At 34.9% G+C, this 27,738-nt stretch overlaps 1 protein-coding gene across 2 annotated transcripts in view; it reads right to left on the minus strand.

Moving 5' to 3' along the window:
• LOC123713200 (nuclear factor NF-kappa-B p110 subunit) overlaps window positions 1–27,738 on the minus strand; it is a 33,942-nt gene extending 6,204 nt beyond the window's left edge. The window contains exons 1-18 of one of the 2 annotated variants that reach the window (XM_045666882.1): window positions 27,368–27,738; window positions 26,923–27,065; window positions 25,834–25,979; window positions 25,448–25,553; window positions 18,879–19,011; window positions 17,324–17,428; window positions 16,042–16,153; window positions 14,339–14,505; window positions 13,917–13,969; window positions 12,498–12,551; window positions 11,138–11,366; window positions 9,734–9,777; window positions 9,429–9,485; window positions 8,393–8,512; window positions 4,969–5,078; window positions 2,567–2,742; window positions 1,621–1,758; window positions 335–519 (exon numbers count right to left, since the gene is read on the minus strand). In XM_045666882.1, coding sequence (XP_045522838.1) covers window positions 335–519; window positions 1,621–1,758; window positions 2,567–2,742; window positions 4,969–5,078; window positions 8,393–8,512; window positions 9,429–9,485; window positions 9,734–9,777; window positions 11,138–11,366; window positions 12,498–12,551; window positions 13,917–13,969; window positions 14,339–14,505; window positions 16,042–16,153; window positions 17,324–17,428; window positions 18,879–19,011; window positions 25,448–25,553; window positions 25,834–25,979; window positions 26,923–27,065; window positions 27,368–27,518 — 2,229 coding nt within the window. In that variant the 5' untranslated portion in view covers window positions 27,519–27,738. Of the gene's footprint in view, window positions 1–334; window positions 520–1,620; window positions 1,759–2,566; window positions 2,743–4,968; window positions 5,079–8,392; window positions 8,513–9,428; window positions 9,486–9,733; window positions 9,778–11,137; window positions 11,367–12,497; window positions 12,555–13,916; window positions 13,970–14,338; window positions 14,506–16,041; window positions 16,154–17,323; window positions 17,429–18,878; window positions 19,012–25,447; window positions 25,554–25,833; window positions 25,980–26,922; window positions 27,066–27,367 lie in introns of both variants that reach the window. The other variant, XM_045666801.1, reaches the window with a different exon arrangement.

Raw genomic sequence — 27,738 nt, forward strand, 5'->3', positions numbered from 1 at the left:
CCCTAAAGCCTGACCTGATAAAAGCCAAGAAGCTGATTGCAGATGGTTAAAATTAATAAAAAAAAAACAAAAAAAAAACTATTTTTTTACCGGATTAAAGCTATCATTATAAACTTAAGTCACCGTGAGCACGCACGCTGTAAAGCACGCGAAACGTCGGAAAAATTTAAAATTATGTAAAATAATTATAAGTTTTATAATAATACAAATAGCTTTAATCCGGTTAAAAAATTGTTTTTTTTTTTTACAATGTGTAAAAGCTATAACCAAAGTCAATACTAAAAAAAGCAAATTCAAATTACTATTAACAGAAATGTCTTAATATATAACTTACCGGTGCCATAGAATCCACTAAGCACTTGACTACTTCCAGTCCGCTGCTAGTATTGGACGCCGCTAAATGAAGCGCTGTACGTCCCTCGCTGTCCCGTACTGTGCTGATTGCTCCCGCTTTAAGCAGCAATCTAGCGCTCGTCTCACAGCCGTATATGGCGCTTAGATGCAGCGCTGTTTGCTTATCTATAAATAATGTTATAGTTAATAATTCCGTGGATATACAGGAATAAAATAATCGCTAATTATAACCGCAGAGTTTAACACAAAGATGCTTGTGTCTGTTGTTTTCTTTTTATTATATATTAGGGAGCGTTCAAGTATTACGTCACGCAATTTGTGGAGATTCTTGACCCTGATGACCCTTGACCCTCTGAAGGGGGGGGGGGGCTTATGAAACGCGCCGTAACGTTTCTGTATCCAATAGTAAAACGTTTCGTGACCACCCCAGGGACTCTTTATACCTAAAGCTTACCATTATGTGGTGTAAAGTACTGGAAAGTCGAAAATAATATTAACCCGCATCGTAACGTAACAAAAGGACCCCCCCCCCCAAAATTCGTTACGTAATACTTGAACGCACCTTTATGCTATTTGGTACTTAAGTAATTTTCATTGGAGATCTTGTAAACGGAAGTAGAGAGACAATAAAGATATGGGAGACGAGACGAGATGGAAGACACAAGGGTCAAAGGACGTCCCAAAAACCTGGTTTCGAGTTATACGATCTCATGGACGAACACATTGCCCGAATTATCGCGAGAGCGTTGCCGGTCTTTTATGAATTGATACGCTCTCGAAGGTTCCGAAGGCGAAATTCATTCTTTTATTTTTAGAGATAGAATAATAAATTTAATTTTATTCCATTTAATCTAAAAATTATAGTAATTAATATGAGAGATTTGAGTTTCTATTGAGACTAAATTAATATTCGGAATAAGTTTTAAGTAAGCAGCTGGTTAAACATAGCGGCAAAAACTGCCTTAAAAAACGGTCAGTTGTGGAACGACGGATGGTATTTTGTATTCTGCCTCGACGTCCGATGATGAAACTCAGCTGCAGGTATTAATCTTAAAAAACTAATCTCCATGGTAGATACGGTAGAAGATGCAAAGTCACCCCACATCTCTACGCATCTCTATCAAGGAATAGTTTAACATGATTTTGTGAGATGAGTAATGTAACTGTTATGATTGGTTAACTGTATTTTTTATTACTTGTGTATTGTCAACCTTTTTGTGTGGTATTAAATGCGCACCGTTAACTGGTAACACCAAAAGTTCTTACCATAATTAAATGCGTTAATATTAACAGATACATTTGCGGTTTTGTTTTCGTTAAGTAGTGGCTCAAGACAGGTTCGGCATATCACCGCGTAATGAAAAGCGTTGTTGCCTTCTTCATCTTCCAACATCGGGTTGCAACCTGTAAATGATTTTTAAGAATATCTATTACTAGCTGTGCTCTGAAATTCTGCATTTATTTGTAACACGATGTTCTGCAGCCTAAGGATTTTATATGAAAATATAATATTTTATTAGACGTATTGTACTACTGTATGTAGAAGAATTTCTAACCAACTGTAGTACGTAACTTTGCTCTATTGTCAATGGTTTTCGCATACGGATTAGGTTTTGTATTTGCCTCTTTTGGGTTACGCTATTGAAACTTCATACAGGATACACTTTCTTGAAAATATTTTAAAGCCTAACAGGGATAATGTAAGATTTTAATGGTGAAATATTTATTTTCAATCAGTCCATTAGTTTCGGAGCCTATTCAATGCAAACAAACAATCTATTCTCTTTTCTTTCATAAAACTAGTATAGACTGTATTGTCTTTTGTTAAAATAGCTTTTACGCATTAAGAAAAAACACTTTTTGAACGGATTAAAGTTTTAAAAATAATACATAGCTTCAATCAAATAAATGTATAATTCATTTACATAAGTTGATATCAACTCCTGTGAAATAAATACAGATAACACAACTTTCTCTACAGCTGTGATACTTTTGACATTCAACACCTTTTCTCTTCAGTCACTGTGACCACGCACGCTGTGAAGCACGCGAGACGTCGGAAAATTTAAAATTATTATAAGTTTAAAATAATACATAGCTTCAATCCGATAAAAAAGTGTTTTATTCCAATGTGTAAAAGCTATGTTAACAACTATCAACGATTATTTCCTAGTGAAATTGTCTTTTAAAAACAAGTAGAAATTTCACTTACCATTTGAAATAAGCATGGGTATCAGATCTTCTCGGTCATTCATAATTGCCAGATGGAGTACTGTTTGCATCCGGTCATTCTGAATGTTTAGCAAGCCAGTGATTTTTAAGTCATGAATCAGTTTGACTATGAATTGCAAACTGGGCTGGTTACTACATAATGTCATGTGTAAAAATCTGAAAAAATTACATAATAATTTATAGGTACTAAAGTGGACGAATTTTCGTAATTGAGAATTATATAAATCTAAGGTTCCCAGAATGAAAACACTCCGCTGGACGAACCATCCAGATACAGCTGGAAAGACAGTGGCAGAGCAATATCGCCGAGAAGGGCCTCGTCTTTTTACAGAAGTTCATGATTAAATATAATTGTTACAACAAATAATATTAAGCTTAAGTCGTAAGATAAATGACAAAACCGATTTAAATAATGAATTCAAAATACTTGACGTCTGTCCCGGTTGCACAGAGGTTGGACGTTTGGTTTACAATTTATATTCTATATTATGTTCGTCGGGGATAATGTATCAAACAGTATTTATTTATTTATACTTCGTTGCCATAATATACATTATTATACAAAAAAAAACAAAGTAGGTTACATAAGTTATTAGGCAATAGGCGGCCTTATCGCTAACAAGCGATTTCTTCCAGGCAACCCTAACATGGAACAATTAAAGAAACACCTACTGAGTGTAAAGTACAAGAAGTGCATAATTAATTAACAAAAAAAAAACTCAAATTAACATGCAACTAAAATAATATCCAAAGAAAAAACCCTAATATGGAACAATTAAAGAAACTACTGAGTGTAAAGTACAAGAAGTGCATAATTAATTAACATAAAAAACTCAAATTAACATGCAACTAAAATAATATCCAAAGAAAAAACCCTAATTTGGAACAATTAAAGAAACTACTGAGTGTAAAGTACAAGAAGTGCATAATTAATTAACAAAAAAAAAACTCAAATTAACATGCAACTAAAATAATATCCAAAGAAAAAACCCTAATATGGAACAATTAAAGAAACTACTGAGTGTAAAGTACAAGAAGTGCATAATTAATTAACATAAAAAACTCAAATTAACATGCAACTAAAATAATATCCAAAGAAAAAACCCTAATTTGGAACAATTAAAGAAACTACTGAGTGTAAAGTACAAGAAGTGCATAATTAATTAACATAAAAAAAAATCAAATTAACATGCAACTAAAATAATATCCAAAGAAAAAACCCTAATATGGAACAATTAAAGAAACTACTGAGTGTAAAGTACAAGAAGTGCATAATTAATTAACAAAAAAAACTCAAATTAACATGCAACTAAAATAATATCCAAAGAAAAAACCCTAATATGGAACAATTAAAGAAACTACTGAGTGTAAAGTACAAGAAGTGCATGATTAATTAACATAAAAAAAAATCAAATTAACATGCAACTAAAATAATATCCAAAGAAAAAACCCTAATATGGAACAATTAAAGAAACTACTGAGTGTAAAGTACAAGAAGTGCATAATTAATTAACAAAAAAAAAACTCAAATTAACATGCAACTAAAATAATATCCAAAGAAAAAACCCTAATATGGAACAATTAAAGAAACTACTGAGTGTAAAGTACAAGAAGTGCATAATTAATTAACATAAAAACTCAAATTAACATGCAACTAAAATAATATCCAAAGAAAAAACCCTAATTTGGAACAATTAAAGAAACTACTGAGTGTAAAGTACAAGAAGTGCATAATTAATTAACATAAAAAAAAATCAAATTAACATGCAACTAAAATAATATCCAAAGAAAAAACCCTAATATGGAACAATTAAAGAAACTACTGAGTGTAAAGTACAAGAAGTGCATAATTAATTAACAAAAAAAACTCAAATAACATGCAACTAAAATAATATCCAAAGAAAAAACCCTAATATGGAACAATTAAAGAAACTACTGAGTGTAAAGTACAAGAAGTGCATAATTAATTAACAAAAAAAACTCAAATTAACATGCAACTAAAATTAAATTAAATAATATCCAAAGAAAAAATATAAATAATAATATCTATAAACAGACATGAAACGGGTAATTGACTCACAATTAATATATACGAGTAGTAGCTAATTATGAAGCAGAAGAAAAATGATGAAAAAGAAGATTTTGAAAGTAAAGAATTTTTTCAAATCAGTCCCGTCGTTTTGAAACCTATTGCAAACAATTAAATATCTCTTCTTTATAATATTAGATTCCGGATTCGTTTATTTTGGAAGGATTTAAGTCTCTTAAAAAATAATCGTACAATAGATTTACATTAAATCGTAATACACCTAGATCTTCCTCATGGATCACACTAATGGTAGAATTGAGTGGATTTACACGGGATTTTCAATAAATACTTACGAATCTCCATTGTCAAGTCTCAGGCCGAAGAGTCTTCTCAGTTTCTCCTTTAAAATTTGGCGTTTTGTGGTAATTTTACTTTTTATTATTTCACAAAGCTCTCTTACCAACTGAAACGTAAAATCACAAATAACTACCCTGGCCATAAGTTATGTTACAAATGAAATTGCATTGTTTTTAACATTATAATTATTTTGAATTTGGATTTTATTTCACATATTTTTTTCGTGTTCATTATCAAATTACAATATGGAATGGGGTGCAAAAAATAACATTGCAGTGACCGTCTTGCACAATGTATGGAGCCGTCAGTTATGTTCCAGACACATCAAAACCTTCGTATCAGCCGTATGTTCGTAAATCGTACAATCAACAGATACAACAACACTTCGTGTGTCGAAGACCAGAAAATATCAGGGCGGCGGCGTACTGTTAGAAACAAACAAAGAAAGGCCGTTAAAGACAAAATTCGTCGAAGCCCCATTAGGATGCCAAAAATCCTTTCGTGAGAAATTAAGATTACCGGCAGGACTCCGTCGTGTATTATAAAACACGACCTGCTCGGTGCCTATTGTCGATATACAGGACATGCCCTAAATCAATTTTTACAATCAAAGAGTGATCGATTCGACAGAAGATTTGATCATCATTTGATTGAAAAAAAATTTCACGATTGAAGAACACTGCAATAAGCAAAATGTTAAAGTGTACGCTCACATTTCTAATGAGGCTGTTCAAGTAGTCGGAAATGTACAACGTGGTCATCATCCTGGGTCAGCGATGGTGTGGTAGGGCTTGTCTTATCAAGGAGTCACAAAACTACATATTTGTGAAAAAGGAGTGAAAACTTCATCCAAAGTATATTAAGATACAAACTTGGATCATGTTGTGAAACTTCTCAGCAATACACTTTTTACAAATATACCGTGGACTTTCCAGCAGGCTTCTGCATCTGGTCACAAGACACGTACTTGGCCTGGCTTGGAACCAACGTTCTGGACTTTATAAGAGCTGAAGACTGGCCCTCATCTAGTCCTCAACCCTTAAGACTTCAAATTATGATTGGCTTTAAAGGGCCTGCTCTAAATGACACAATGCCATTGAGTCTCTTCAAGATTTTTTGGAGCAAGCGATGACAAAATTTCCCTTGAAAACGTAAATCCATATATACCTGGCCTGATTAAACGCTTGTATAACAGACAAAGGTGGCCATTTAGAATATAATATTGTTCTATTTTAGGCTGAGACTACTTTAAAAACAATTGCATTTTCATTAGCAACATAATTTATAGTGATAAGGTGGACTAGGTCAAAATTTATTCACTCGTGAAGTTAATATGATGACGATAAATCCCACAGTTTGGTGAATAAAAGTATGTTTGTTAGTTAGCGTGTGAATTTTTGATGTCTGGCTGGGAACCAATAGAATAATCTCCACCACCAACATACCCACGTCTGGTGGTGGTGGTGGAGATACTAGGTAAATATTGCAAGAAACCGGCTCGATAAAATTATCACAGAAACACATGCAATCGGAGAACAAAATCCTTTTTTTTTTAGTATTCAGCACACAAACGGTCAGGAGGCTAACTCGATTAAGCGATCCCGCCTATGGTCACTCACATTGTCAGAAGGCTCGCAAGTGCGTTGCCGGCCCTTAAGATTTAGTACGCTTTCTTGAACCGTAATAAACTCGGTTTGGAAATACTTCAATGGGCAGCTGGTTTTACATAGGTCTTAAAAATATATTTTTATGAATTATACCTATACACTTAAGTTTGAAAGTAAAACAAAAGAATGTCTATAAAATCTTGACTCAACTCAATATTCAATACAATATTTACAAAACATAACGTTTCTTGTCAGCACTAGAAAGAAAATTAAGTATACAAAATACTATTTACTATTATTATAAGCTCATAGAAATATTTCCATATTAATATTTCCCTCGATTTTATAGTACATAAGTATAGGGGGTGAGAATATAAAACGCAAGAAACTGTAATATTGTGATTGGACTACAGCATCCCTACTACAAAATGCCTTGCTCGACAAAATACGTCATTATATGTGTAAACGAGCCATAAATCACAAACTAAAATGTTCAATAACTATATACTTATAAGTGTTACGTCATAGTAATTTCGAAGCTCGGTGAGTTTGGAAAGTTCGCCTTTTGGAAAGGCGCAACTCGTAATTTTTTTTTTAATTTAATAAATTTTGACTTTCAAAAGTGCCTTAATAGTTATTATTATTACGTCCGGTGGTCCAGAGACAACCGAACATTTCGTCTTACGGTTTATATTATCACCCACTTTACCCAAAGCATTCTCAACAATCTACATTCTATTGGTATCCCAAACCTTATATGGACTGGATGATAAAAATGGTAGACACATCACAAATATTTAACCATGATGTGCAATTGCCCTTTGGAAATTAAAACAATAAGTAGTATAAATTCCTAACTCTAGCAACAAATAAAACCAATTCATTATTTAATAAGTACATATTAAAATGGTGAATCGGAGATTTTTGTTCTAACGTTCACAATTTGCCTACTGTGACAAAGGTGCGGTCATAATGCGTTCTGACAGGAATTTATCAATTATTGCTCATTATTTGAACTGTTGATAAAGATTGCGAAAGCACTAACATACGTCATTTACGATCAGTAGTACGTACGTACGCACGGTCTTTAAAAAACGTATATCCCGAAATAGTTTATAACAAATTATAAAGAAATAAAAAAAATTTTTTTTAAATATATTTTACGTAAATACGAATAAGATTTTGACAGTAATATTTTAAAGACAATTTTCCGATGTTGTCGGTTAATAAAAAAAGGGTATTTATTATCTACAACAATGTAACTGTCAAAGTCAACAGTTTATTTTTTACTACTCTGCATTCGGTAAGGTATTTGTAATACCTTATCGAATGACCATAAAGATATCATTATCAAATAATAAAAAACGATATAAAAATCTATAAAAATTTAAATGCAAACATTAACTTAGATACCTACTCTATACATTGATTTTAGTTTCTGACATATTGTGGAGAAACAAACAAGGAATTTAGCACTCGTGCTTGGAAGCCTAAACTGTTTTTTGTTAACTTATAATAATAATCTTATAAAAACCCTAACCTAACTATCCGACCCAGCAACATGTCACAATACGTCAAAAAACACGAGTAAATATCAACTAAAATAGCTTCTAATAAACATAATTCCGTTTGCTGTACATATATGGTCACGAATGACCGAAAATGTCTTCCACCTTCAGTCACCCGTGACCATTAAAGATGCAAAACAAACGATTTGAGAGACAATATATATTGTTAACCTAATTATACTACTTATGGTTAATTCGTTCAGTTTAAAGGCACTCCATACCTAAATATAGGCAATGTGATTTACCATTTTAACTTCCTTTCCGTCTTCGGTGCTGTAGACCGCCGTATACTCAGTTTTGTTCCGAATACTTTCATGACTCTTCTTTGCTGGATCGTCTTTGCTTTCGTAATTGCCTCTGACAACCTAAAGCAATGGTTATATTAATTTTCGTTATAAAATAAAATCCGCTTCAGTCTCTTTCTGTATGACCCTTGGGTCATGTTGAAAGGTCTTGGGGGGAGAGACCTTTCTGGGAATTACAAAGAGTAGCGGAGAGCTTCTTGCAAGTTCACCTCGCCCACTCTTCGCTTAATTTTGTTAACTGGTAATGTCAACTATGCCGCCACTTTTTCAAATATTGACGTTCACAAGTGAACATCTTACTAATATGTCTTCCAACCAAACGTGTCAGACACAGAAGGCTGTCAAACACATTGTCTCATAAACATGAATTAAACAGAAAAACAGTCACCGTGACCAAGCACGCTGTAAAGCACGCGAAACGTCGGGAGAAATTTAAAATTATGTAAAATAATTATAAGTTTATAATAATAATAGCTCCAATCATATAGAAAAGTGTTTTCTTTAGAAAAACAGTTGTCAAAAATGACGAAGCATTATTTTTAGCATTATTATCTGGAATTAAAACGATGCGAACGCTTGCTTAAAATTGTGATTTTTGACAGTTGACAGATCTGCCATCTGTCAACTGTCAACATTTGATAGATGATTGTTTCGCGGTATTTAGTGTTGTACGTGTTATTTTTAGGTCAAATGAAATTCAAAATACGTTTATACAGTTTAGAAGTGTCTTAGCGCATTATGAATGTCAAAAAGAGCAAGACTACACCATCCGTTCGCAAAACTACCAGAAGGCCTTGTTCTGAGAACCATAAATACAATAGAAAATCAATATTTCAATTTGTTTTCAGTGCCTTGGTTAACATAAAAAAATATTCGTTGATTATTTTGTCAGATGTCTTGAATCTCTTTCCTCTTATTAGTTCTACTTTATCTTAGTGTATACTTTTTATTATTAAACATAGATTAAGATGCTCACCGGTCGTCCGGAGTCAGCTACTAACGAAGCGCTTCTGATAAATGACATCCCATGAATCTGAAAAAAAAGCGGTTTCAATAAGCTTTTCCAGAAAATATCAGTTTAATCGATAAATATTTTTTTTTAATTTTGAAGCATAATTTCTCAAATTGAGACTTACAGTCAACCGTTAATTAACGTGTAATTATAATAAATGAAGAATACTACATTGAAATAAACTTAAACTCGAGGTTTTGAGTAGTTTTACAGTGTGGTCCAGATTGATGATGATATTTTTAGTTTAAATAAAAATAAAATCGACTTACATCTCCCGGCTGACTCAGGTGTTCGTCAAATGACCGAAAGTATTCTGGAACAGAGAACAAATTGTGTTAGTCAAAAATTACCTCAAAAACTCTTATACCGATTTCCATTATTCCCCGTTATACCTTAAAATAGGCTATATTTAACTACTATACAACGCGGTCCTGTGCTCGATCTAACAGAGATCTTAGCTATTAAAAACAAGGACTATATATCGATAACTCGAGAAAACTGACGTCATTTGGATTTTTTCGTCTGAAACGATTCCAGCTCAACCGATAATAATAGTATATAAATTTGTTATTTACATACTATTATTATAATAAACTCAAGGGTTTCTGTGTATGACTGCGAGTGTAACCTGTGCTAGATGAAAAATAATGTTCTTGCTCAATGCACAGAACATTATTACACATTACAGCTGACAGTTGTCAGAATCTGTCATTTGATACAGTGGAGACCCAACGTAAAAAAAGAAAAAATATTGAAGCATTTATACGTACCGTGCAGATATTTTCGGCTCACCTTTTTTATATTATGTCTAGTATATTACCAATTCGATTTTTTGATACAGTTATGTTAATTTAATTTATGATTTGTTACAATAATTTTAAATACCTCGAATGGTACATTACTAATCATTGCAATTATATTCTTATTGCTTACATAGTTGGTAGATTATTATATAATGAAGGACAAATATAAATTAGTCTCAACGTAGCATAAAAGGAACATTATTAGTCACGCGTGAACTTAAGGCCTTCGGACCCCGTGTTGTACCAGTGGATGGAGAGCAGTAAACCATTACGTTAAACGGGTCAACGGTAAAGCTATTGCATAGCATTTTTTATCCATTTATGCAATTATAATTATTTATTTATGCATTATTTTGTTTTCTTTAATATTAATTCAAGTTACACTTTTTGAGCGTGGTGACCGATAAGAAAACAATTTTTTTTGACGACGTAATATAGGTGCGGCGAATACGCGTTAGAGCGGGTCAGAACGTATACTGCGTCTCACATCGGTCTGGCGTGATCGGTTACGTAGCGCAGGTGCGTTAGAGTGGGACAGAAAGCATACTGTCTGACGAAATCCAGCCGGTACGCGTTAGAGTGAGACAGACTATATAGGCGTGTTAGGTTTTATTTTCGTTACGGAATTTTGATTCGTTCGTCGCACTCAAAGCCATAAGAGCTATGCAATAGCTTAAAAACATCCCGAGCTGCTGTGCTACGTCTAAAGATCGACAATCATCAGAATACTGATCACCTACTTGTCTATAAAAAAAATCATAGGCCGGAAACAATTTAACACCTATTTCTTACGCACAGCGGGTGAAAATTAGACAAAACGACAATTAAAAGTTGCATTAACCATTCCAATTATTACTTTCTATGGCTTACCACTCAAGTCCAAATCCAAAAATCGTTTGCGCTCTTCAGACGGTATGTGAGGACAGTCTTCAAGCAGGCGGTTCATTTCAGTCGAGTCGAGTTGTATGACTGGTGGGGGCGGCACATTTGGTTGGCCCAGCATAGGACTCTCGTAGTGCGTCGCCGCTGGCTGAGACACGTTGTATAGGAGTGCATCTCCCATCATAGCATCCAGGTTTGATGGTGGGGTGGGTGGTACCTGGGGATGTATAAGTATTCAGTGCTGGAGAGACATTTTCATATATAGCACCCACAATTTTGGGAAATCGCGTTTAAAGTAGGGATGCGTCCGAGATATATCAGCGATTAATTGCCGATACGATGCTTTTAAATTTTCGCGCTTTAGAAAAGTAATGTATACGCGCATCTTGTTAAACCTAGTTCGTTGCAAACGAGGCATATACTTTATACGCCCGGGGATTTGTTGTTTCACCCACTTTGTCCCCCCCCCCCCTATGTTATCGGTACCAAATGAACTAAAATATAGAATCACAAAAATCTTATCAATATTAATTTTAATATAATATAATATAATATAATTAACAGTTATTTAATTTATTTTAATTATTACTCTAATTCTTAGTCTTAATAACTAAACCTTTAAACTTATTGAAAGTTTGTAGTTTGTTTGTTTTAATAAAAATTAAAAACTTTAGCGAAACTTGATATATTGTACCTAAATTTAATTCTAGTTTAGTGTTGGAATCGGCTAAAAAGCCTATCAATGCATCCCTAGTTTAAAGATTTTGAGTTGGTCCATTTCGGCTTGTTTTTCTTAATTATATGATTTATACAAATGGTATTTATGTAACTTTAGAGATTTAAATGAAAACAATTTTTTAACCGGATTAAAGCTATGTGTTATTATAAACTTATAATTATTTACATAAATTTAAATTTTACGCGTGCTTTACAGCGTGCGCGGTCACGGTGACTGAAGACAAAAGGTGTTGAATGTCAAAAGTATCACAGCTGTGGAGAAAGTTGTGTTATCTGTATTTATTTCCCCGGAGTTGGTATCGACTAAAAGATGACGGGTTTTTGCAGAAATTACTTTAGAGATTTGTTCTTGTCGGTATAGGAAGCTTTGAAAAAAAATATGTAATATACAGAATCAGTCATCAGAATAACTGTAACTGCAGTTTTGTCAATATATCTCTAATTTTTGTCATAAAAAGACACTTTACTTATAGCAGGAAAATCAGGGAATTAGCGGCAGGTGTGAGAGGGAGACGCAAATATGTTTAACGAGTTTTATTTTCCTTTTTTCCGTCTCTCTCAGAGCTAACCTCTGGAGAATTTGTAGCTATATATAAGTGAAAATACTTACATAACTGAGGTTTGGCAAAACTGGAATTTCATTTATTTCCATTTCCTTGTTCGGCTGCTGAAATATGAGAAGCTGTGATTAACGCTTAGATCAACAATACGAGACGTAATAGCTACGAGTCGTACGTCAAAAACGCTTCCAATATATCAACAACCCGAGTGTCTCGATATAAAAATTTCATTGTTTGTTATGAACACAAAACCTATATTAAAAATCCTTTAATAAAAGAGAAAATTGATGAAAAATACAAAAACGCGAAATTTTATTTCCTTTTGAGGGCTTATGTCAGTTTGAGAAGTCTCATGAAATCGATCTCAAGATCAAAGGGTGCAAAAAAATCTGTTCACTATTGAAATAGGTCTCCGTACAAAAGTCTTCTGCGACCAGTGCTCACTTATGGTTCTGAAACCTGGCCCCTTCTCAAGAAAGACTAGACTTCTCCCCTTATTTTTGAGCGGAAGATTCTTTGGTCCTGTTTGCGACGACGGAGCTTGGCGTATTCGCTACAATAACGAACTTTATAACATCCTAGACGACGCAAACATGGTACAATTTATAAAATGCAACAGCCACTTGGCTGGGACATGTGTGTAATGGCGAACGACAGAACCCCAATGTCCTTACGAAACTCACAACCCGAGAAAACCTGGTAGACCGAGGGTATGTTGGTGGGATGGAGTTGTGAATGACCTCGAAACAATAGGGGTACGCAATTGGAAACGGGAGCCTCTGGATAGATTGCGATGGCGAAGAGTACTTGAGGAGGCTAAGGCACACAAGGGGTTGTATAGACATAGATGATGAAGATTGCAATAGGCCATTTTATAACGAGAGGTTTGGTCTAGTTTCATCTTTCCGGTAGGTTTGAGGCTTAGGGGTACCGTATGGTTGAGCAGGAAACCGGCATACCTTAGACCCAAAAAGTCGTCAGGCACAGACGGCTGATCACCCACATGCCTATCAAAGGCACAGAAATCTAAAGAGATAATCTTTTTCTCATATTTACGACGTATTATGACCATAATATAGATTTATACGTAAGCTTATATTTATTTATTAAATCATTTTGTAATGACGACATCGAATTTTTTAAATATTTCTTATTACCGAAATTTGACGCCGTGTCGCCATTTTTGTGAAATGGCAAGACTTTTAGTTTTAATGATTGACTTCAGTAAAAGTAATAACTTGTTAATTTTTGCTACGGCACAGATCTACATATTTATATTATTTTGAACTTTTCTCAGTAGAAGAGTTTTAGAATTTATGCTTTGAGAAATATAGTAGTTGAAGAAATTCCATCAAAACAGGGGGGTTATCAGTTTTCAAACTGGATAATATTGCCTTTCTAACAGTCTTTTTTCAAATCAGTACATAAGTTTTTGAAATGTATCCGCTTCTGGAGATAACCATACTTACGTTAACAAAGTCGATTGTCAACGGCAAATCGCTGATGCTTTTAATTGAACCACCTGAAAGACAAAAATGATAAATCATTGTTAGGTTTGTCAAATCATTGTCAAATCTATGTAATTTTGATATTGGATTTAAAATTTAAAAATAAAAGTTCCTGAATTCCAAAACGCTAAAACGATTATTTAAGCAAGATGGCGTCACAGTTTTTATGACGTACTATGGCTGTCAACGTCAAGTTTGTGACGTGTAAATTATCATTCATTAATAACACAAACACATATATCATCACATCGACCAATAGGTCGAAATTTGCTCCAGAAACTGCGTGTTTTGTCAGAACATATTACTTTAACAAAGTTCACATGGAGCAGCAATATGTATTATTTACATTTAATTTTAAACTTTTCCTAATAAGGAGTCTATACCTGAGCTAATAGAAGAGTAAGAAGACTCAGCCTTTCTCTTCTTCTCTCTACTGCAGAAGTCAGCTATGTAGTGGAACTCTTTGGGTTCGCTGGTACGACCATCGGAGGGCCGCAGCAGCTCGAAGAATACCTTCACATTTTTCGAGGTTGGACGATATGCTGGTGTACTGAAAACATCAAGAATTCAATGTCATTTATTCACATAGGTAACACAATGTACACTTATAAACGTCAAAAACAGAAATGTATATAAAATGCTTCTAATTTTACATTTACTGCCAATTCTGAAATCAAGGGCGTAGAACGGAAGAGAAGAACTGGCAATAAACTCTCCGTCACTCTTTTTAATCGCTAAGTATTTGTTTTTCACAACGTTTGTAAGAAGCTGCAACCATTACACCATGATCGCAATGACATCTTATATTTCCTGTTTTACAATAGTTGGTAGTTCCAGTAACCAAAAATATTGATTTTTGTTAGAAGGTTAGCTTAGATTATGTTAGTAATATATATATACATAATTTATTTATGAATTAACAGGAACCCAAAGTAATTAATAATAATAGAATAAATTAAAAACAAAGATATGTCCTCTATCAGCAGGAGGCATGGTGAAATAGGAGCAAGCACTTACATTCTCGTGGGATCATCACGCAAATACATAGTCGAAATAACTAACATCACCGCATACACGAATTCAAGTAAGACCTGTCTAATTTATCTTACAAATGTTACGCAAAGTAATTTAAGTCATATTGATCACGTCAATAATTATCTTCTCTATGACCTCGTAAAAAAATACGTAAATACACACGAGCGTTAAATTTGACTTCAATCCCACGCATAGCCGGCATAACACTAACCATATACATCTACCTAAAATAACCGAATCCTGTCCGGAGCGATTCTATACAAGAGCTTGCCTTGCTTGGACACGTTTCGAATTCACATGCAAAGTATTTTGGTAGATGTACTCTATTACAATAAGAGCGTTATCACGATATTTTATATTTTTTAATGTTTTAATATATTTTTTATGTATGTTTTAATAATAAACTTCTTTAAACCTAAATCGAGACTATGCACGCAAGCTATAACAATAGCCCAGGCTAGATTGGCCTTATTTGGGTTATTTCAATTCTGCTACACTAATGTATATGTCATCTATATGTGGGTAATATATTTTCATAAGTGCCTTGAAATATGTAGACCAATATATCAATTAATTATTAAAACTAAAAGAAATAATATAAATATAAATGATTTTTTCTACCTCATAAAAAAATATTATTTTGTTATGCACTTACATACATAATATAGTTAGGTAAACGCGCAATTTATTGACCTAACTCACACTTCGGTGTCGTCCTTGGCTGCTGGTATAAGGACATCCTGAAGACATTCTGCTGTATACCATGGTTTATTCACTGATGTGGCACTTCTTGTAGGCGCGGTAAAGTATTTTTAACAACCTCAAGCCAATAAGCTTTACGACGACGAATCCGTACGTACGTACGTACGTACGACGTACATCTTTCGCTGACGCATGGTTTACGCCATGTTTTAGTAATTATACTGACTATATATTTAAGTAAATATTACTTAAATACTGAATACAGATCTCTAGTCTCTAGTAATTATTTAAATTTCAGTCTCACCCAAGGAGGGTGTGTTTAAATAAATTATAATTTAGTTTCACTTACGTAAAAACGATGCCGTATTGGTGGTGAACGTCGCAACTTCCAAACTTGGCGAACGTCTCCCACACACGCTCGCCATCTTCGTCCAATTCAAAGAAACGTATCTTAATATTCTCTGCAAGATTATTTATTTATAAGATATATTGATTAAACCAGCGAAACATGTCAAGTGAAACTTACAGGACGTCAACAACTTGTAGAATTTATGACTACAAATACTAATTCGTTCCGGCAAGTTATATAGTATGTATACCAGTAGTCTCTGAATCGTACCCTAAGACACAAAAAGGTGTCAGTCACAGATATTTTTGCCTATAAATTAAGAATAAATCAGTGTTGAAGTACTGAGTTTTATATAAAAATAATTTACTTGAAATTTTCTCTACGCTTTAAAACTACTGTGAAACATTTTTACTTATAAAACCACTGTCCTGTCCTTACAGGTGACCTTAAATTGACGAGCTTGGATAATCAACATAAAAATCACACTCGAAACAAAAAAACAAACAAAAGAAATCAATATAAAATTACATAATAACAAAATACAAAAAAAAACTAACTAGCATATGCAACAAATAATAGAACTTTTTTCAGTTCACTCAATGGACAATAAAAAAGGTCGATTAACGTATGCAATTCATTATACGTAATTCAATAGCCTATTTGCTTTGCTAATTGTTAGTTTTAACGACTTTTACTTAGGTTCAATGCATTCCTACAAACTTTTCGGTCTTAGATTTCTATATGTTTCGTGATCATTTGTTTTTTCTAATAAACAAAGTAGGTGATCAGCCCTCTGTGCCTGACACATCTTTACCATACAAGCAAGTGTTTAATTAGCACATATCAAAGTCAATTGGCCCAAGATCGAAAGTATGACCTCGGGAAAGCGTCGCAAAGCCAAAACTGCTTACAGATCGAAACAAAAAATCACTCAACTTCCTGAAGAGTTCTGTCGTAATCGGGAGTCTCATAGTCGATCTTTAGGTTATTAATCTACTAGTACCATGACATAACAAATAGCAGCTGTAATTAACGTATTTCGTATTGTAATTACGAAACTCACAAATCAAAGTCAAAATAACTTTATTCATAGGCAACCAAGTCCACTTATGTACGTCAATAAAAAAATCTAAATTCATATTTACTACCAGTCCAAGGGTCCTTCAAGAAAAGAGCAAGACGGCAACGCGCTCGTGAGCCCTCTGGCATTGTGAGCGTATCATGGGTATCACTTAACATCAGAGCCTGCCCGTTTGCCAGCTGTTCTATAAAAAAAACTTACTTTTGCTGACTTTTTCCACAAATATGAAAACCGTGTCTCCACCCTTGGCCTTGCCGTATCTTTTGCTGACTCGGCATATCTTCGGATCATTGGTTGCTGCACTTTCTGTAACATAAAGAAAAAATATCTACAACAACCCATCTTAATATTGCATAGCATATTTTCAAAATATGCCTTGACTTTGTATTTTCGTTCTCTGATTATGTACGTGTTTATAAATTGTAAAATAACGATCTAGCCTAACTTATGATTAATAAATAATGAAAACTACCTAAAAAGACATTAAACATAAGTGTCCAACACTACTAACAGTATCTATTAACGGGAAGACACTTTGTTCTTGTGTACTATTTTATACATAAATTTCAGATTTGGACAGTTCAAATGTATTGATTTCCCAAACAATTTATAGAGACAATAATTTTAGTATAGTCTTTTGATAACATAGGTTTTACACATTAAGAAAAACACTTTTTGAACGGATTGAAGCTATGTATTATTATAAAAAACTTACAATTATTTACATAATTTTAATTTTTTTTTCGACGTTTCGCGTGCTTTTCAGCGAGTCACCGTGACCACGCACGCTTTAATAATAATACAAAGCTTCAATCCGTTCAAAAAGTGTTTTCCTTAATGACAATAATTTTATTTTCAACTACCCAAACCAACGATGTATGCAAAATGATGTTCAAATTACATTTCTTTACGTACTGTTCGTGGTACAGGTAATCTTCGTACGTAACGATGCTAACGTGCAACCTTCATTAGTTATCAATGCAATGTTTAAGACAATATGATTTTTTATAACAAAGGAGGCAAACTACAGCCCAAGAAGGGCAGTCATGGCAGACCATGGACATCCATTAGCGCGTGCCGGCCGATTATAGGAGTTAACTCTTTTTGAATTATTGGAGGCCGTACCTCCCAGGGAAGACCCTCACCGAAATTATTAAAACATTTAACAGTTGCATGCTTATAATATTGTCTGTAATTTAATTATAATTCATTTAAACTCTTGCCCATTATTGTTTTTATTTTTTTAGTTGTTACTCATACTTTTATATAAAAAATGAGGACAAAAGGTTATAACAATAAGTGTACTTTCATAAATAAATATATATATATATATTTATATTATAGACTATAGTTACAATCTATGTATTCGAAAATACATAAAAAAAATATTCAACCTTTAAAAACTTATTTTTACTAGTAATTTTTATTAGAACATTGCGGTTGATGTACCAGATAGGCGCTTAACAACGCTTAACAACAATGATACAAACGGATTAAGGACGACAATGTAAATATTCTGTAAAAGGTTGCTGTTCCGTATTTAACAATTTGTATAAGGACGTTACACAACACGTATGTTTCATCATTTAGCTATTTTGTTCCTTTCATTTTATTTTGGCAGGACGATATACTCTATGGTTTATTTTTAAATTAGGGCTTTATAATAACGTAGGGCTTTCTGAAATAAGTCTAAAGGATCAATCGCTGATTTTTGTAAAACAAACATACACAAAGCTGAATTATATATAATACTTACTCATATTGTTAATGGGATCAGAGAAAATTGGAGGGCAGAGCAGTTCACCAGAGTTAACATCATGTGCAGTAAACTTGAGCCTCACAATATTCAAGTTAATATTTTTCGTCTCAGCCTCGCAGCGCATGCGCAACTAAAAATAAAAGATGAAATACATACTGAATTTGCCTTTCATGACGTCTTCACTCTACACGCACTCGTATCAAACTAATGAGTAATTGTTCGTCGTTTTTTGAATGTAGACATAAAATTGGTTCACGATTTTAAGTAGCTTTATTTATTTTAAAATTTTAACTAGCGGACCCAACGTCACACATATTAAACACAACAAATCCAAAAAGAACGAAACAAAAACCATCTACAGTATATCCCGTTTAAGACGTTCACGCTTAATACGATTTCTCGCATAATACGCCACTTTACGCCAGTCTCTGCAACTTGAGACATATTTTCATACATTTCTTAACGTTTAATTAATAATTTTGTGTGTAAAAGTACATAATAAATATAAGAATAATTGTTATTTTTTGTTGAAAATTTGATTTTAGTTATTTTATGCCTTATTAACTTAATAATAACAAACTTACTAATTGTTATATACATAATATTAACCTAGTAAGTTGTTAGTTAAATATTATTTTATTTGATGATAAATATTAAATTTGTTATTTATTGACGGAATTTATTTGATTATTTAAATTATTATTATCGACTCTCTCATAGATAAATAATAATTATTTTTATATACCAACAGTGAATGATTATTATCCATGTTAATTTCACAAGGTTTATATCGAGACAGATTTCTATATTGTAGTATGGTTATGTGGTCATTGTTAACTGATTTATTGTTTTGTTTTAGTCAAACCATAAGGCTCGACGTCCTCGACGCATTAATACGTGACTGAGCTGTGTAGTGGTACACTAAAACTACATAGTATAATCTTTATTGCTTTGCACGTAACTTCAAATGTACTTTTATTTTACAATTGCAAAGTTACACTTAATACATGATAAAGACACTCAGGACGTACACAACACAAAAATAATCGAAATCGAAATTGGCTTCGGTCCTAACAGCTTCTCCGGTACCAAAAGCGTTCGCTCTGACCCGTCCGACTATCGTCATCACCTCATTCTCCAAAATAATGAAAACTATTATCTAAAACTATTTGAGCAGTGTTGGCCTAGTGGCTTCAACGTTCTCCCTTTTGGTGTGGTCTGAGAGGCACTTGAATTTTTCAAGGTCCCACTGTATCTGCGCCAAATAGTGGTGGGACTATTTTGCGGAAAGATGGATCGTGTACTCCAACATGGTGGGCACGATCTCCTACCACCCTGTGCGGTGTGGGGTTCCTCAAGGCTCAGTCCGCTTCTGTGGGACATGGCCTACGATTGGGTGTTGAGGGGCGCGCTTCTTCCGGGATTGCGCGTCTTCTGCTATGCAGACGACACCCTCGTAGTGGCCAACGGGGCAAGTTATGGGGAGGTGGCTCGACTCGCAACGGTCGGCACCTCCCTTGTTGTGAGACGGATAAGGACCCTGGGCCTTAGGGTATCTCTTGAAAAAACGGACGCCCTATTGTTCCATGGCCCTAGGAATCGGGCGGTCTTGATGGTGGAAGGAGAGGGGGTTCCGGTGGCGTCCAAGATGAAGTACCTTGGTCTCGTCTTGAATAACCGCTGGAACTTCGAGGCCCACTTTGAAGGTCTCGGGGGGAAGGTTGTACGGGCGCTTGCAAGGCTACTGCCGAATATTGGGTACCCTAAGCAGAGTGTGCGGAGGCTGGACTGCGGAATCATACGCAGTATGGCATTGTATGGGGCCCCTGTTTGGAATGATAGCCTGGGGGCGAGGAACCGCAACCTACTCAGGAGGCCGCAGCGAGTGATGGCGGTTCAGGCGGCTCGATGCTACCGGACCGTCTCGTTCGAGGCGGCGTGCCTGTTGGCGGGGACTCCCCCCTGGGAGTTAGAGGCGTTGGCCCTAGGCAACCTGTATCGTCTCAAGTGTGAGACTCCGCCACCTAGGCCGATAGACTGAACTGGTCGGACCGGCAAGGAGGCAAGCCAGGGAGGCCACCTTTAATAGATGGGCCCATGATCTGGCTATGCCTAGGGCGGGAGTACGCACCGTGGAGGCGATTCGCCCATGCCTACGGGAATGAGTGAATCGCCCGAGTGGAGCCGTGTCCTTTCGGATGGCACAGATACTGTCTGGGCATGGGTGCTTTAGGCGGTATCTGCACAAGGTGGCGGGGCGGGAAACCCTTCCCATCCGCCACCATTGTGGTGCCCCAGAGGACACGGCGGAGCACACCCTAGCCGATTGTGTCGAGGCAACGCCACGACCTAGTGTCGGTCGTCGGGACGGACCTTTCGCTACCGAGCGTTGTTGCAGCAATGCTTGGTAGCCAAGAGGCATGGCGTGCGGTAGCCTTCTTCTGTGAGCGTTTTCTGTTGCAGAAGGAGGCTGCCGAGCGTGGCCGGAGGGGTTGTGCTCGGCGGCGGCGAGGAGGGGGGCGGGGGCAAGACGCGAGGAGCGTTTGCCTAACAGCATCCCGCTGCGCCGTCGCTGAGCCCGTATGCAGTCATATTCGCCTGAGTTCCCTGGGTTAAATCCTAGTGCGACCCCCGGGGGACTCAATACGGTGCCGGACGTCATTCATTCAGAATAAATGTGTCCGGCATAGCAGGCGATATGGAGGGCTCAGGAGGAAATTTTAGTGGGTCGGGTTTCTCCCCTCTGATTAGCAGAGGGATAAGAGTTAACCATCTCCACAGTCCCCGCGATAGCGACTGCATGCGCTCGCGGGCCTGCAGTTGTGCATTTTTACCTCCTTCATAAAAAATAAAAAAGAGGCTTCAGCGTGCGACTTTCATCCCTAAGGTCGTAAGTTGATCCCCGGCTGTACACTAATGGATTTTCTTTCTATGTGCTCAATTAACACTCGCTCGAACCGTGAAGGAAAACATCGTGAGGAAACCGGCTTGCCGAAAAGCCGCGGAAAAGTCGACGGCGTGCATCAGGCATAGAAGGCTGATCACCTACTTGCAGACAGAGATCTGAGGCCCAGACCTAAAAGGAATGTAGCGCCATTGATTTTTTTAATTTTTTTATTGTCAACTACCAGCTCCTGGGGTATGTAGACACCCACCAGACGATTAGCGATTGTCAAGATGCTTTCGCCGGTTGCTTAGCAGGTGGCCTTCTTGTAAACATAGATAGTGCTTCAGGAAATTATAGAACTGGATCTCTAGATTTCTAGCTGATCGGCGCATCAGTCGTCATTGAAGGAGCATATTCCGAGTTCAAACCAAATAAGTTTACATCAAATATGCGTCAGCTTAGATTTTTTTTTATCTGATTGTCCTAACTTCATTGATACAGCGCTAGAATATCTATAGATTTTTTTAATTCCGTAAATGAGATTGAATATACAGAATAAAATGTAATCTAGAAGTATATAATATATACATTTTACAAACATAATTTCAATTTTATCATTATCATTTACCGGACAAGCGATAGGCGTCAGTGATAACTCGTTACTAATACTAAAACTTTGCTTAAAGCTGTCATATCTATGTATTATATTTATAGTTGTATGATTGCACATAGTTTAATGCATTCTCTCAAATACGTAATATTTTGCATCAGTCTGTGGCATATTTCTAATCCATTAGATAGCCCTAATCGTATAAGCACCAGCCTCAAAGGTACTCAAGAGCTGTACTCTCTGTAATAAGATTGTGTATATCAAAAACGCCGCTTCGTGGAAGTAATGTAGCGTGTTACATAGAAGTTATCACATAGCAAAACCGTCGAACATTGTAATATGATACACACAGAACACTTCATAATATCCGTTGTAAATTGTAATCGTCTATAATATAAAAATTAATCGCAAAATGTGTTGGTAGGCGCATAACTCTACAACGCTTGGACCAATTGTAGCAATTTTTAAAAATGTTCATTGAAGTCTAAAGATGGTTTTTACGGCGAGAAAAATTCGAATAATTTCCGGGAAAACCCTAAGACAGCCCTTTTCTTTTTCCCATACAAACGTTTTGTAAATAAAATGTAGAGTCAATTTGAACTTTATTGCTATCCAATGAAGTTCATATTATTACAAGCACTCACTGTTGTCTTAGCAATGTCGCATTCCGAAACACAACAACTGATAATATCGCCAACCCGACCAAATTGAATAGTCAAAAAATGTGAGCGCTATAGATCATTAGTACTGATTTTTAATTTCATTGGCTTCGCGATATTATTTCTTTTGTTTTAGTTTCAGAACGCGACATAAAATGCATCAGTTTTCACGTCATTACATCTGTCAAACAAACCGCGTTAAAAAAAGCGTTTACCTAATAATTATTGCATGTGACACAATTTATTTTTATTCCTTATGCCTCCTATAAGACGAAGTAACTTAGGTAGAAGAACCCGAAATGCTACAAACCAAACTAATTACCGATCTAAAAATCTACAAAGCACTACAATGAAAATAAAACTGATTTTTGTTAATTTATGCTTCACTTTATTAAGAATAAATCGATTACTTCAAATGCTTATATACGTTTTATTCCATTATTTTTTATTACATCGGCTATTAACCCATCTATCTCTATGTTATTGAGGCATCCACTTTTTAAATATTTGTCACCTTTAGGTTCCCACTGCCCCTTTAGATAATTTTCCAATCAGGTATGAACCTTAAGTTCGCCTCTTAGTTCGAAGCCCTCTGGCAGCCATCCCAGTTGGGGTTTTTAGTGGGTCCCAAAAAGATCGCCAAAGTTCGTGGAAGGGAAGATACTTTCGTCACCCAAGCTGACCCTCACACACTGCCCTATCATTAGGGTGACGGTTCTGTTCAGGAGAATTTTTTGCGCTAACTATAAAATAGGTAGGAACAATGAAGACATTCCAAATCTATTTGACAGAACAGTCTCTCGGTCAGCTAGTTAAATATAATGTTGCCGTGCTCGTAGGACGCAGTTGCCCCTAATTAATTTCCAGAAAGATGAAAAACTAAGGTCGAAATTATTAAGGTCACAATGTACGATTAACGTATGTGAAATTTCAGGGCAGAACTAGTTTATAATGTCCAAGCGTCGCGCGGCTTGACCTTGACCTTGACAAATAAATACCTAAACCATCCTCGTGAATCATTCTAGATATTGATGACGACCTCAATAAATTCTGTACAGTTCTAGACTTTATCTCTAGCAGTAGCGGATTTACAAAATTTCAAGGTGTGAAGATTTGACACCCTTGCCTCTACAATTGTCATGTCCTATAATCTATATTATTTTTAGATTCGCAGCCTCCTACATAGTTGGACTGACATGTATTAATAGTGATATACACTTTTTGCAATTTCGCTCTTTTTACTCATCTAAAGTGTGAGCTGAGGGCGCTGAGGTGGTTTACTGGTTGGGGGGTTGGGCAAAATTTGCAGACTTCTATCTGTAAAACATCAGAAAACCGTTCATCATGCAGAAATCTTTTTGACTTCATCCTGCTAGTAAATCCGCCACTGATACTCTAGAAGGAACTGATAAAACGGAGGATTGTCTATTTTTAAATAATATAAAACTTAGACAGACCCTGTCTCTGAAGTTTTTGTAGCCATTATCACTACAATTTTTCTGTAAAACTCAATCATATACGTCTTAATGTTAAGAAACGTTTTCTTTCTGCCGTTCGTTCATGTTAATATATGGCTAACAAGAGCAGTGTTGGCCTAGTGGCTTCAGCGTGCGACTCTCATCCCTGAGGTCGTAGGTTCGATCCCCGGCTGTGCACCAATGGATTTTCTTTCTATGTGCGCATTTAACATTAGATCGAACAGTGAAGGAAAACATCGTGAGGAAACCGGCTTGCCTTAGACCCAAAAAGTCGACGGTGTGTGTCAGGCACAGAAGGCTGATCACCTACTTGCCTATACAATTCACAAACGATCATGAAACAGATACAGAAACCTGAGGCCCAGACCTAAAAGGTTGTAGCGCCATTGATTTACTTTACATGGCCCATGACATTTACAAATAACGAGTCCATACAGATCTATATCAGGTTGTCAGAAGTCATTTAGGATCGGATATGAATCAGTCCAAATTCGTCGAAATTGCAGTGGTTACTGAGAGATATTTTTCCTTTGTAAAAGAGATATTTTTTCACTGCTATCATTATAAATGCATTGCAAGTTATAAGCAAGTTTCAATCCAGGTTAGGTTAGGTCAAGTCCAGTACAGCTGAATGTTTTTGGTTAAAATTTGGCTAGGCTAGCGTGGAATTTGTTGTTATCGCGTACTATCGTGCAACACTTAGTATGTATAAAGAAATATGAATAAATAGTATATTAGAATTTTTTTTGCCACTTCTACACCAGAAAATGTACAGCTATTGAATTGTCAATAAGTCATTGGACTTAAAAGGGTCACCAGCTTCTCCAATATATGAACTAGTAGTTAAATTAATCATATTGCCAAACAGGAGATATTTCATACACAAACAATAATTATGATATGGGACAAAATCTCCTAAGGTTTGTACTTACTTTTCGTTCATTAAATTCTGATTGTTCCATATCTTGCGAATACTTCTTGTATAATAAAGTAGGTATATCTTTCTTTGCAGAGTGTATTATACCCATACCATTGAATCTAAAGAGATATAAATAATAAGAATATGGAAAACATTCATTAAACAAATCAATCTTCCGGTTAATTAAGGTGAATTCTATATTCGAGTGGCATCATACACATGTATTACTAAATACGATTATATTTAGGCAAAATATTCTTAATGTACAAGAATAATGGCCTGGTAATGCTTAAAACATAAAAAAGAAAGAACAATTATATAAGCGGGGAAATCAAACGATACATTCAATATATTTATTATTGCAATGATCAATCTGTCAAATTCAGAATAATGACTTACCCAACTTTATAAGAACCTTGTGTTGGAACATTACTGAACACCTCCCTATCTTGGTCTTCATCTGTTAATTTGTGTGGATGATCTGTGGTATCATTATGTCGGGCCAGATTACATCTTATTATTGCACTACCTGTATAGTTGCATAGCTGTTGAAAGCAAAATAACTATAGATTACCTAATGGTTTTAATAATATAAGTATAGATAAAACACAACAGGGAGCTACAGAAAAAAACATTTTTCAACTTATCTATAAACATAAATAAATAACTTTAAATCTAAGTGCCTAAGATCAGACTTCACTCATAAAAAAGGCAGCAGATTAGCACGGTCAAACTATTTTGCTTGCAGCATTACTTGTTAGATATTTATATAATGTTTATTTATTTATTTATTTATATTTTTCAGTTCTATTGTTTATCATCCTATTAACAATTAATAAATTCTTGACCAAGATTTTAGTTAATACAATAACATAGTAGTCTTTTGCTAACATAGCTTTTACACATTGAAAGAAAACACTTTTTTACCGGATTGAAGCTATGTATATAATAATATAACTATAAGATAATACATAGTTTAATTATAAGTTTATAATAATAAATTGCTACAATCTGGTAAAAAAGTTTTTTCTTTCAAATACAAATTTTGCTTTTGCTTAAGCAAATTTTTTTACTTGCATGGCTTAGATATTGTGTATGATAAGTGACCTTTTCTTGGAACTGATAACATTTGTACTTATTAATGGTTAGCAATGAGTCACCATTTGCACAGTACTTGTGAATAAAAATAATTTGTGAATACAAAATAAGTTTTAATATTATCTGTTTGTATTTAGAAGTCTCATTGCCGATTGTTAAACGGTTGACACACCTGCAGGTACTAGGCTCAATACCAATTAAACATTTGAATTGGTTGAAATAGAAACCAATTTTAACCAATCAGAAAGCCGATAAACAAAGAATGAATGTTAAAGTCTAAATCAATTCCAGTTCATTTACATAATCACTTAAAAATCTTCAAAAATGTACATGGTAGAAAAATATTTGGTATATTAGTAATCAACCAAAAAATACTGAAATAAAAGTTACCTCAACAGTTGGATGAGTCTTCAGTTTCCCTGAAACTGAGTTCCTTCCAAGCAAACAACCATGTGTTCCCAACATTTCACTTTTATACCGAAATCTAAAGTAATCCATAGGCTGTTCAATAATTTTAAGATATGGCTTATTATCTGTAAAATTAATTGCTTTTAAAGGATAAATAATAAACAAAATAGTCAGGTTTGCAATGTGTGTAAAATATGATTTCAAAAAAATACTTGGAAAAAGATTGGATTGCAACTTTTACATTAGGTAGCTACAAATAAATCATAATTCACCTTTACTACATTTTATGCAGTGTTTTAATGAGAATTTACCAACACTACAAAACACAAATATTATTATACTATCTGTAAGTTCTATTAAGAAGGTTTTTCTTTGTGTCTATTTATGAACGTTATAGCATAAAAAGCGAATAAGTAATAAAATTTACCTTTATAAGTATCGTCGCACCTCAGTTCCGTAAATCCATTAGCTAGGTTGGGAACCGTATGTGTTGGTGATGAATATGGTGAATACTGAGACCCACGAGATGAAGAAGACTCCAAGTTAGATACATCACTCATATCGTGTTCACTAGACATGTTTACAATACAATTTATTTAACAATTCTAAGAAGACACTACATACGTTATCACTTTAATGACCACCATAGGTTTTCAAAACAAGAAAGAATTAAACTCTAGATTTTAAATTAGGTATTAACACTTGCAAACTTCTCAATATGCAATGTTGTTTTGATCAATCTTGAGACTCTCGTATTTGAAAGTTGTAGTCAAGTCAACTGCCACCCGTCACAGCAAT

This window comes from Pieris brassicae, chromosome 1 (assembly GCF_905147105.1).
Source record: "Pieris brassicae chromosome 1, ilPieBrab1.1, whole genome shotgun sequence".
Classification (NCBI taxonomy): domain Eukaryota; kingdom Metazoa; phylum Arthropoda; class Insecta; order Lepidoptera; family Pieridae; genus Pieris; species Pieris brassicae.